Source organism: Labeo rohita, chromosome 2 (genome assembly GCF_022985175.1).
Source record: "Labeo rohita strain BAU-BD-2019 chromosome 2, IGBB_LRoh.1.0, whole genome shotgun sequence".
Taxonomy (NCBI): domain Eukaryota; kingdom Metazoa; phylum Chordata; class Actinopteri; order Cypriniformes; family Cyprinidae; genus Labeo; species Labeo rohita.
This window is the reverse complement of record NC_066870.1, coordinates 19,196,372-19,209,565: the sequence shown is the minus strand read 5'-3', so window position 1 is coordinate 19,209,565 and position 13,194 is coordinate 19,196,372. Positions and strand designations below refer to the sequence as shown.

Here is a 13,194-nt window from a genome sequence, read left to right as displayed (position 1 = left end):
ACTTAGATGCCCCCAATATTAAATATGTAAAATGAATAAAACATTGGACACTAATCTACACTATTTTAATGTTGCTCTTCATAGACATGTAAATAAAACAACCTGAATATCAGTGAATACCTATCTCTTAGACGTGCTTGAAAATTGTCTACTTTTAAATGAAGTCATGTCGAAAACAAATATTCTCTGATAAAGTAATCCGTATGATACCAACACGAGCTCCAGTTTTTCCCATCTAAGCTTATTATTTTGAATGTAATCACGCTCACGAGTGGCTCTGCTTTTCACATTTTAAACATCCACGTGAGACGCGCGGATATGTAGGTAAATACCCACATCAACTCCGTAAACAAACGTGAATGTTCATCTCGGCTCATTTACGTTTCTGGAAGAAGATGTGCTGAGAGGAATAAGCCAGAATTTACATCAGAAGAAGAACCCAACGCGATGCGGAGCTGAGAGAGAGCCTACTCGGATAAAAACTGCTTCAGAGAGCTCAGTTATAGTAACGCAGCATTTTATTGTCAGTAACGGTAACAACGTTGTAACGGGGGAAACTGTAATTTCGTTTGATTACTCGTTACTGAAAAGAGTAATGCTGTTAGTTACGTTGTTTATTTATAAAGTCGTTATTCCCATTACTGTTAGAAATTATATCAATTTTTATTCTTTTTAGAAAATGACTGATTGTTACGCTTGTTGGGCTTGTTACAATTTGTTGGGATCGTGTAGAGCCCTTTGAAGCAGCATTGAAACGGCAATTTTGACCTTCAACCCACTGATCCCATTATATGGAGAAAAATCCTGGAATGTTTTCCTCAAAAACCTCAATTCCTTTCAACTGAACATCTTGGATGACATGGGGGAGTAAATTACCAGGAAATTTGAATTCTAGAAGGGAACTACTCCTTTAAAATAAAAGCCCTGTGTACTCAACAAGACAAGATGAGATGAGCCAAATGTCTTTTTACAAGTGAATAAAATAGTGTTACTCTCTGTTTCAGGAAGCATTATCGAGAGTACCTGGTCAGCCTTATTAATGGCCATTCTATTGACCCCGCCCACCTTTATTCTCTCGATGAGCTGACCGTGGCTTGCAGGAGATACCGTGTGGACATCAGACAGGGGGACGGAGAAGACGAGAGAGCATACTCTGCCAGACTACTTAAGGTGGGCTCATACTGTCCTTTCCTCAAGTCAATAAGCATTACTTCTTTAATTGTACATCTATCAAACTCTTTCTTTACCTTTCACATCTGCAGAAACTCATGGATGACGTGCCTCTGGGTGACAAGGTCCCTCGCAAGAAGTGAAAACTTTTTTTTTTTTTTTTTTTTTAAACAGTGATCATTTAATCTGTGCTATTTTAACTGTAGCTCTGCATTATGATATGAGCTGCGAGGCTGACCGAATGTTAAACAGTGCTTCCCTGTTCATAATGTGATGTGGTTGCACACACTTGCACAGTGCACACACTGGTCTGTTTTTTTTAGGTTTTATGATTGAAAATTCTTCCTTTTAATCATGCTTTGTTTTAATGTTTTAATTGCCCTCAAAGAGCATTATAGCTGTAACTTGATTTAACAAAACATGAAACACTTTGACAGCTATAATGAAACCACTTACGGTGTCTGTGAATGCTTATAAGCAAATTTATAATTAATTACATTTTAAATTTAAGCATCAGAAATGTAAAACAATTTTAAATGGCTTTATGGGTTAACCTTTCAGTTGATTGTATTTTAAGCTGTTCATTATCAGAGTTTATTTAACCAGCAGAATGATAGGTGTCAAATGACATACAATCAAAGTAATAATGGCAAGAAGTTTAAAATGTGGGTCTTTATGTAAATATATATATATATATGATTAAACATAATTTATAAAATGTTGAATCTAGTGACTCTGTGTTGAAAAGAGAGCAAAATGGACAATAATTGTAAAAAAGACAAAGCAGTAAAACAACCAGTCATGTTGACGTCAACATCTCAAGATGTTCTTTATTACTTTTCCATCCACTCGTATCAAGGCTGGCTCTGAGATCAGAGCCTTAAAACACATTTTTGCTCATCTCTGTATAAGTCTTAAGCCATTTACAGTGGGGTTGTAGTCAGGGAAACCACTGATCAGATGCTATTTTTAGTCAGAGGACATTTGTGCAGCCAGATATTCCTGAATTTATGAATTTCATTTTTGAAGCGCATGATCGTGGAAGACCACGGGCCATTTTAAGCAGAAATTATAGGCACACATAATGAGAAAGTCAATGATATTTTTAAGAGGTCATTATTCTTAGCAATGAGAATTACATGCACTGTAAAGTTTTATGATGCTGATTGGTCGGCAGTAGTTTATTTTTTTTTAGTTTTATTTGTTCTCTTTAAATTTGCCACTTTACCTATACAATATATAATACTCTATTTTGCTGATGTTCACCACTGTAGCATTCTTCAGAAGCACACTTAACTGCTCAGCTGTGAAATATTGAGTTTCCTATCAGGATATAGGATATCCTACCAGCCACTTATCCCGCCGTAATGAGGGCAGTTTGCTGCACGTCAAGGTATAAGATATAACTGATGGAAAAACACAGCTGGTACAGTTGTCTTTGTGTGACAACTTTTCTTTTGAGTGTTCTTGTGATAGCCACAATCCAACATGCATCATAGTTAGTGTGTAGACTGCTTTGTCCTGTTTTTCAGCATATTGATTGCCTCTGCAGAAAGCACTGACATAATAAGAAATGCATGATGGGATATGGTGATAGAGGAAACCCCAGGAGGAGCAGAGGACAGACTGACACATGTTCTGAGGTAATTGTCTGTGTGAGGGCACAGCAGTGAAAAGAGGTCCATATTGATAACAAAGAAGCCTTTATATTATTATTTTGAGAGGTTTTGCTAACATGTTACAATACGTTTAAATTTAGAGAGGCCTAATGTTAGTTGTTCTTTGTTAATTTGTGAACCTTACTTTAAAGTGGTAGCAATATTTTTTTATGTTTTGATCAGTTTCGCTTGGGAACAGTATCAGTCAAAGCAGGGTTGCAAAATAGCTCCATAAATTCAAGACAAATTATACAAACAACGTATTAGGGCTGCCGTGTCAATTCGCGTATTTAGATTCGCTCAGCGAATAAGCATGGGGCCTTATAACCAATCAAACGCTTTTGTGTTGAACTTAGGAATGCATTGGCCAATCAGCAGCGCCTAGGTGAGTCAGCGCTGAAAACGGTGGAGCGGTTTTTCACGATCGCAAATTCTCTCATCATAAACAACACAGTGCAGGTACGATGTATATGAAAAATTAATTTCGTAGCTTCAGTGATTATAAAGGAAGCATTATAACTAATGCTGACTTGGCTAAATCATGGACTGACATGTTTGTGGCCAAAAATGAAACCAAAATGTCGTATACTGTTTTCTATACCAACAATAATGATTATTACAGTGTTAAGAGCAATAATCTACAATAATTGATCTTTGTCATAATATTGCAGACCTATGCATTCCTGTTTCTCACATGTATTATTTAGATACAACAGTAGCTAAACAACAGTGTTATTGACAAAAGTTTAAAATATACTGATTAAACCAATTGCATAAATTTTAGTATATAACATTAAAGACAACATATTGTTTTTATAATTATAAAAATTGCCCTCATGAATGTAAAAAAACCCCCAAATATTGCTCCTTAATGGAAAAAATCATTTCTGACTCTGGTTAAAATGCAACGATAATTGTAATTGGTTACAATGCAATGCATTACATCATGCTGTCTGCGACTGAGGTCGTAGTTGAGAGTTTTACCCTGAATAAGCACACTCGTAGTGGCTTTTTCTCCACGATTACGACAGTTGTGGCAAGCTGTGACGTGACGTCTAACTTGTTTTGACAGATGGCCTCTCTGGTGCGGGGACCTGTGTCTCTGGGGCTTTTGGGATAGATGAGGTTCTGGTCTGTAGCAGAGGAGGGAGAAGAAAGAAAGAGACAGAAATGCAGCCTAGCCCAGCTGGGTCTGTGATTCTGCTGTGTTTCCACATCTTTGCCACCCCACTCCCTTAGTGAAATGGAGCTAGTGTGGTGTGCAGTCGCAAGATATCTTTATAATGAGCTCTATTGCTTATTTCATGCAGTTTCATTTTCTCATTGATTTGCATATTTCAATGTTTACATTTGTAATGCCTGATTCATTGGTGCATGTTGTTTCAAATATATTCTAACTCTTTTTTCATAGTTCAGCGGATAAAATCAAGCCCTAAATATCCATTTTACTTGAAAATGTCTAATTATATAAGTAAACTGGGTGTTGAATGGCATTTCGTGTTGATTCCTGTAAGATTTTTAGTGTAGCCGTGTGGATACTGTATGTGTACTGTATGCTCTCAGTAGACAGATGGGACAAGGAAATGGGCCCTAGGAAATGGGTTATACATCACTAGGATCATTTTGATATGTCTTCAGGCCTTCTTTCTTTTTTTAGTTGTCAAATCTGGATAAAGCCATTAATAAAGCTAGGAGAGTCATGGATATCATGATACAAACGAACAGTCAGTTTAGCTGTGTTAACAGTCTTTGTGCTGCATGTGAATCATTCATTTAAAGGCTTATACACAATTTGCACCAATTATATTTAATTATTATATTTATAATTATATTTAAATATTAGTGTTTTTCTGCACACACCTCGTTTTACTTTTTAGAAGCTATGATTTATCTTCTGCCTCTGGGCTCATACGGACATACGAGTTACAGTCTTTTGCATGTTTTTGACTTTTGGATTACGTTGCAACACGTTCTCACTCCCAACTCGTCACATATTGACGCTTGGTCAGGACCCCTTGGCGTCACTTTTTGACGTTCAAGGTACCCCTTTATATGGACTCACAGAGGAGGATTGTTTTTCTAAAAACCTTTGTTTGTGTTCATCTGAAGAAAGAAAGTCACAGTTTATGGGATGACATTAGAATATGGAAACCCGTTTCCACCACTAAATAAAAAAAAGGTAATTGCGACTTTTTATTCTCGAGTTTACATCTCGAGACTTATTTTTCTCAGAATTGTTAGATACACAGTTGCAATTCTGAGAAATTAAGTCAGAATTGCGTGATATAAACTTAATTCTGACATTTTCAGAATTGCGAGTTTATATCTCGCAACTGTGAATTTATAACACTAACAAGTTAAGTCAGAATTCAGATATAAACTCTCTTTGTATATCTTTTTATATCTTACAATTCTGAAAAAAACAAGTCAGAATTGCAAGATATAAGCTTGCAATGAAAAAAGTCAGAATTGTGAGATATAAACTCGCAATTGCAGAAAAAGTCAGAATTGTGAGATACAAACTTGCATTTGCAAGAAAAAGTCAGAATTGCGAGATATAAACTCGCAATTGCGAAAAAAGTCAGAATTGCGAGATATAAACTCGCAATTGCGAAAAAAGTCAGAATTAAACTCGCAATTGAGTTATAAACTCGCTCGCAATTGTGAAAAAATTGCGAGATATAAACTCGCAATTGTGAAAAATCAGAATCAGAATGCGAGATATAAACTCGCAATTGCGAAAAAAGTCAGAATATAAACTCGCAATTGAGATATATAAACTCGCAATTGTGAAAAAGTCAGAATTGCGAGATATAAACTCGCACTTGCGAAAAACTCGCAATTGCGAAAAAAGTCAGAATTGCGAGATATAAACTCGCAATTGTGAAAAAGTCAGAATTGTGAGATATAAACTCGCAATTGTGAGAAAAAAAAAAGTCTGAATTGCGAGATACAAATTCGCATTTGGGAGAAAAAAAGTCAGAATTGCAAGTTTTTATCTAACAATTCTGACTTTTTTTTTTCGCAATTGTATGTTTACAACATGCAATTCTGAGAAAAAAAAGTCAGAATTGTGACTAGGTGTCAAATCTCACAATTTGGACTTTATAAATCACAATTGCAAGTTTATATCATGCAATTCTGAGAAAAAAAATCAGAAGTCAGAATTGTAAATATTTCGCAATTCTGACTTCATTTCTCAGAATTGCAAGTTTATATCTCGCAATTATGACTTTATAACTCGCAACTGCAAATTTATATCTCACAAAATTCTGAGGAAAAGTCGCAATATATATATTTTTTTTAAATCAGTGGCGGAAACTGGCATCCATATAAGGATGAGTAAATGATGAGAGATTTTTTTTGTTTAATCGATTGGACTATTCTTTAAAGTCAATATTAGCCATTTTGTAAATTTATTTTATATCTTTTCACGTTAATCTGAGGTTCTTTCCTGACAGTGCATTTTTGACAGTTCCCTGGTTTTTATTTCTGCTATCAAGGCGGTTAACCCCGCCCACAAAAAAAGCTCATTGGACAAGACCTACAGAGATAATACTGATATTTTATGACGTGAAGTTCCACATGAAAATCGGTTAATAAATAGATTATTTATTTATTTGATATTAATGTTTTGTCCTAAAATACATTTTATCAGCTTGGTTTTTATTTCTTATTCCCGCCCACCGAAAACTCATTAGACAGACGCTTTTCATAATCATCCAGAGCCCTTAAAATCATTGTAATGTTACATTATGCGTTAATAACTACTAGAAATTGCCACAAAAAACAGTAAAACTGCTGTCTATCCTGCCTAAACCCATTCAAACATATTGATAGCACAAAGTTGTTTGAAACATTTGAGAGCTCCATAAATGTTAGAGAACTACGTACGTGACCGCATGGCGGCGGGGTCGTATCATGCCGCAACTCCGTCGTTCAACGGTTCTGTAATGGTCAGGCATGGACGAGAAAACACTGATCTTGGAAGTTTAGAATTCGTCTGTTGAAACATCATGAAAATAAAAGGTATGTTGAGGTATTTTACTCTTTTCGGCTGCACTGCGTTGCGAGAACAGAGACTGTTCTGATTGGCTGTGTGATTGGCAGCGTCAGGCATGTTTTTGGATATGTTTTGCATCGTCAATGTGCTTCTGTGTTCTGACACGATGTTAGCTGCCGAATTAAACTGGTATGCTTTGTAGTACCAATTGCACACTTTGGTCAACACACACAGAGATTGTGAGTGGGGTCAGAACCTCCTGATTGGAGCAGGAGCTTTTTAACATGCACCACGCTTCTCCTTTGACCTTCATTATCTTGCATAACCAGATAGCAGCGCAAAGCAAATGTAGTGGTGGAATGCTGATCAACCAACTGTATCAAAATAAATTGGCACCAGCAGTCAAATTAAAATGAGAACATTCAACGCTTCACAAAACTTAAGCACCATATAGGCCTATTATGTGAGCTCCAAATCACACTTGTGATGGGGAACAGATAAACAATATTATAAAAGTTTTATTTCAGTAATGATTAAAGATTTGAATAACATCCTGACTTGATTAAATTCTATTACTGAAAAAAAAAAAACTTCCATTCTGAGCACATCCTAAAGGGGGATCTAAGATATTTTGGCTGAATCCATTATATTGAAATGAGCAACTGGGGCTTCATGCTTGCTGGCTCTCTGACTGGCATTATCTACAGAGCTTTGACTTTCTAGGCTGCAACTATTATTAAGACACTCACGTCTGTTTTGGAGCTGTGCAGTATTCAAAAGTTGCTGATATCCCACAAGACAATCAAATGTTAGAGAGAGACAGAGCAAAGAGAGGGAGAGACAAGGGGTAAAAGGATACTATGGGTAATGGAAAGCTTTCTGTGATGAAAAAGGCAGCTTCTGGAACTGTCACACTCAACGTGAATGAGGAAACAAATTTATTATGGTTTGAAGTCAGCATGAAATAAAAGTTCACCTTATCTGTTTTCTAAATTCATGTTATTGTTCTTATTTTGAATCAGGAATAGTTCACCCTAACATTTGTCCACACCTAAGACCTTTATTCATCTTCGAAACACAAATTAAGATATTTTTGAAATCTGAGAGCTTTCTGACTGCATAGACAGCAATGCAACTGACACGTTCAAGGCCCAGAAAGGTAGTAAGGACATCATTAGTCCATGTGACATCAGTGGTTCAACTGTAATTTTATGAAGCTACAGGAACAATCTGTCAAAATGTATGTATTTTTATCTATTGCTCAGATGTACGTCACTACTTCTGCTTCACTGCAATAATATACTACTTTAATGTCAAATGAAATCAAAGGTTTTTTTTTTTCAGTTTACTTTTATTGGTAGATTTGGTATTTGTAATCCCTATATTAATCAGAATAAGTTGCATATCTTTTGAAAAAACCTTTTTGCTGATGTAACGATAACCAAGTAGCTATTTATATGAGTGAAGTTTTTTTTCATCTGGCTCCATTCTTCATTCTTTTCACCATCTAATTAAATTGTGATTCATTCATTGAAGTCCTGCTCTATTTTTTTTTCCACTTCAGGTAAGTAAAATTGGTTGAAAATGGCAATTCACACTTACATTGTCAGACATTCTGTCCATAAAATGAAACGCTGACGTTGATCTGAAATAGACTAAAAGTACAACCTTCCTTACTGTGGTCACAAAAAGTATTTAGATGCTTAAGCCACAATTTAAATTTAAATTATAACAAACTATTTTAAAAATGGCATTTATTTTAAAGAAATATTGCACAAGCACACTTTTCGATCAAAACATTCACAAAGGATGAAGTTTGTTAGATATAGAAATAAGAAAATAAGAAAATTAAAAATCTGTTTAGAATGAAGACAAAGTGTCTTACAATTTCTCACTTTCTGGGTGTCAAATGTTTAGATTTGTTTTTTATTTTTAATAGTCATGTTTCTTGATGGTTGTTCTGGTAAGACTGAACTTGAAGGAAACTGACTTCACACATCTGAAATAACTGCATTAATTGGTTAAGACAAATTTAAAAGGTGACTCAGTTAATTCTGAGAAAAGCTAGCATTATTTCTTTGTAGATGCCACTTGGTTTAATATTTTGTAAACTACCATTCAAAAGTTTGGGGATGGTAAGGTTTTTTTGTATTTCTTAATTTCTTTAGGGGTTCATGCGCAAAGCGCAGAAACCCTACTGTAATTGTTAGGATGATCACGGATCAGGGACCTTCACGTAAAACTGATCGTGCAGACCAAACCGTAAGTCGTAGAGACTTGAAACTTAGAGGGATTGTACTCATACCGGCTGCAATGTGACCAAGGCTTGCCTCAATTGACATAATGGGGGCGCTATAGCGAACAAAAGTATGAAATCACTTACGACTCCTAAACCATCAGTCACAGTCATGGGAATCCTTGGCTCGTGGTGGACTAAACGCATGCCTCCGGTTCGATCATGAGCCTAATGAAATATTCAGGTATTTCACATTTTTATCAATAATTATCAAAAAAAAGAGTTGAAGTTTCGACTCAATGTCGCAAAGGGACGCCAAAACGTTCGAAAGGGGCATGGCCACTTTTAGTAAAATGCCTATAACACATTTTGCCGATATCACATTTTTCAGGAGCATAAATGATTGTACATTGCTTGGTTTTTCACACATACACGTGATGTTCATATCATATGACAGAACACCTCATTCCAGACAGCTTAGCCTTTAGAACCACTGTCAATCAAGTCATTTGTTAAATTATTGAGAATAGAGAAAAAAAAAAATACTTTTGTGAACTAGTCCTAAGTTTTTCATTCAATCTGGAAAAAAACCACTACAGTGCAATTCCCTGGACTCGCTAGGTCAATAATTATCAAAAAAACAACAAAAAAAAAAGGTGAAATTGACCCTTTGGGTTGTTTAGAAAAGGGGCCAATCTGAATTTACTAAAATCCTATAAAGCCTAAAGGAAAACTCAAAACTTCACAAAGCCTGGTGACCACATGCAACAGGTGATTATAGACAAGCATGCAAAGTTTTAAGGAGATCGGACCACAGCTGGCGCTACAACAGTCATAAATGTAAAAAAAAATATATATATATATATATAGATAGATAGATAGATAGATAGATTCTATGGAAAATTACCTGTATTTGCCAAAAATGCTTTTTTTCAATGATTAATTTAGGTGGTTATAGACTTGCTAAACAATATTTCTTTTTCCGTAGTTGCTTAAATGTTTTTTTCATATTTCATTTGCGCATGAACCCCGATAATCGCTGTTTTTTTTTTTTTTTTGCAAGCAATCATTACTTTTGTTCAGCAAGGACGCACTTTTTTAAAACTTTATATTCATCAAAGATTCCTGGAAAAGAAAAAGTATCAGCTTTTTTTTCAACATAATAAGAAATGTTTCTTGGGCACCAAATCAGCATATTAGAATAATTTCTAAAGCACTGATTGTCACTGAAGACTGGAGTAATCCAAAAAATAGCAAAAAGCTACTTAAATTTTATTGATATTTAACAATATTTCCATTTTAATCTTAAAATGTTGTAATGTATAGCAGGAGTGTTGGAGTGTTGCATCCTGGTTCAAACGATTCCAAATGCGGTTGTAAACGATCTCAACCGAGGAAGAAGGGTCTAGCAAAACGATCGGTTATTTTTATTTAAAAAATACAATTTAAATATTCAATTAAATATTCAAATGCTCGTCTTGTCTTACTTTCTCTGAACTCTGTGTATTCTGGCTCAAGACAGTTAGGGTAGGTCGAAAAACTCATATTTTTTCCCTCAACTTCAAAAATCATTTCAAAATCATCCTACATCGCTGCAGAAGTACTGACCCAGTCTTTGCAAAGTGAACATGCAAAGAAGATCAAACACCCTTAACAAAAAAAGGTAAAACAGTGATATAGGACGATTTTGAAGTTGAGGGAGAACATGAGATGGGAGTTTTTCGACGTACCCTAACTGTCATGAACCGGAACAAAACAGTTCAGGTAGATAAGACCCTTCTTCCTCGGCTAGGATCGTTTACAACCACATTTGGGATCGTTTAAAGTGCATTTTGGATATTCAATCTCGGGGCACTATAGAAGTCCACTATATGGAGAAAAATTCTGAAATGTTTTCTTCAAAACACATTATTTCTTTATGACTGAAGAAAGAAAGACATGAACATCTTGGATGACAAGGGGGTGAGTATATTGTTGCCTTGCTTGCACAGATGCTATTCGAACTGAACTGAGTTGTACGATGACATCACTGAAGTAATAATGAACTGACCTTAACTGGAAAATTGAGTGTTTACTGTTAACCTCTTGCATTATCGACACACTATTTTCCTATTTAATACTGTAAAGCTGCTTTGACACAATCTGTATTGTATGAAGCGCTTTATAAATAAAAGTGAGGTCCAAGTGCACCTACGATCGCCAAGCAGAAACTAGTTTAGTTTCAACTGATGCGTAATTCTCTCCAGGAATCAGGAGCTACAGGGACTGCATCAAGGCCAGGCTGCCTCCTCCTGTTGCCCCACATGAACCTTGCACAGTCTCCCCGGGGCTCTGACCATCCAGGCGTGACTGTCCCTTCCCCTCACTCTTTCTGTCTCACTGTCGCTGCAGGGGAGCTTGGCACGCAAAGCTAAATCTCCAAATACACATGTGCTCGAACCACTCTATTAGTAATAGGAGCGGTGGGTACCCATTTTCACACCTGGAGGTCTCAGGGTTACCTTGCCTGGTTTCTCTCATGCGAGCACTGTGAGCACTAGGACCGCGTCGCCTACCGATCTCAGAGTGAGATGGGACTCTTTTTGTGGCTTGCGAACACAGATGTGCCATAATATGGACCTCAAACATGATGATGTGAGAATTTCGGTGATTATCGCAGATGCCTGATGTTACGCAGCGTAATGACAAATCGTTTTCCACCAAATTAAGCCATTGAGTTTGAGTCAAATTATGATTCCCATTACAGTGGCTGTTCACCCATGACAAGGTTTAAATATAGTGTCTTAAATGGCTCCCTGACAAATGTCATTTGCACACATGCTGTACAAGACAATTCTGTTTCAATCATGTGGCTGCCTCTCCTCGCATTCTGTATTTAGCTACAGATGACGATGTTTCATTTTGAAATGCCATGGCAATTAGGGCTGAGCTAATGAATTGTGCGGTCCCCTGTGCCCAGTTGTGGTTTGACATATTTCCTCCGGTGCACTGACCGTGGGTCGCAGCACTATGGACCACACTGCCAGCAGTAAGTACTCCAGCATGACGGGCTTTCAACACAACCATGTATTTGTTAGTATGCAGTGGGCGCACAAAGTATCTAGACACCTTTGGACACTTAAGTCACATTTATGATGAATGTATATAATTGCAATATCAATATATAGAACTAAGTGGCATTTGCAAATGAATGATACATTTACTTTTCACTATACAGTGCCTTCCATTAATATTGGCACCCTTGGTAAATATGAGCAAATATGAGCTGTGAAAATAAATCTGAATGGTTTATCCTTTTGATCTTTCATTCAAAAAATTCACAAAATTCTAACCTATCATTAAAGTGAAACATGGAAAGTGGGGTGAAAATCTCATTATAAAATATGTTTTTCCTTCCTGTTGTGGAACAGGAAGTCATTGCTGGACAATTTCATGCTCCTAGTCACTCCTAGTCAAAACATGTAAATATGAGTGGGACTATACCCCCCCACACACACCTTCAGTTTTACTGAATTTTTTTAATGAAAGTGAATCTTTTTTTGAGTAAACAATGCAGATTTATTTTCATAGAAGCCTTTGCTCATATTTACCAAGGGTGCCAAAATATATGAAACTTTACAAAACTGAAAACTTTTGCTTGAAAGGTGAGTTTGTACTATATTCATGTTTTTAAAATAAGAACCACTTGGCTTGATATTTTTTTATGTAAAGACATTTATTCATTTATGGCTTTTGGCCACAATATATATTAATCTATGTGTTCATGCCTATACAGTATAAAATCAATATATACTACAGAAGTATGCATAAATGTATAAATATACACTACCAGTCAAAATGTTTTTTTTTTTTTAATTTTTTTAAAGAAGTCTCTTCTGCTCACTAAGCCTGCAGTAATATTTTTATTATTTTTTTAAAATGTAATTTATTCCTGTGATTTCAAAACAGATTTTTTTAGCATCATTACTTCAACCACATGATCCTTCAGAAATCATTCTAATATTCTGATTTGCTGCTCAAACAATTTATTATTATTATTATTATTATTATTATTATTATTATGTTGAAAACAGCTAAGAATACATTTTTTCAGGTTTCTTTGACTGAATAAAAAGTTCAGAAGAACA

At 35.7% G+C, this 13,194-nt stretch overlaps 1 protein-coding gene across 3 annotated transcripts in view; it reads left to right on the top strand.

Moving 5' to 3' along the window:
- The window catches only part of LOC127180205 (E3 ubiquitin-protein ligase RNF31), a 29,994-nt gene extending 28,653 nt beyond the window's left edge, over positions 1 to 1,341 (top strand). For all 3 annotated transcript variants that reach the window (XM_051134201.1, XM_051134218.1, XM_051134210.1), the window contains 2 exons: positions 1,005 to 1,170; positions 1,263 to 1,341. In XM_051134201.1, coding sequence (XP_050990158.1) covers positions 1,005 to 1,170; positions 1,263 to 1,313 — 217 coding nt within the window. In that variant the 3' untranslated portion in view covers positions 1,314 to 1,341. The remainder of the gene's footprint in view (positions 1 to 1,004; positions 1,171 to 1,262) is intronic.
- The last annotated feature ends 11,853 nt before the right edge of the window (positions 1,342 to 13,194 follow it).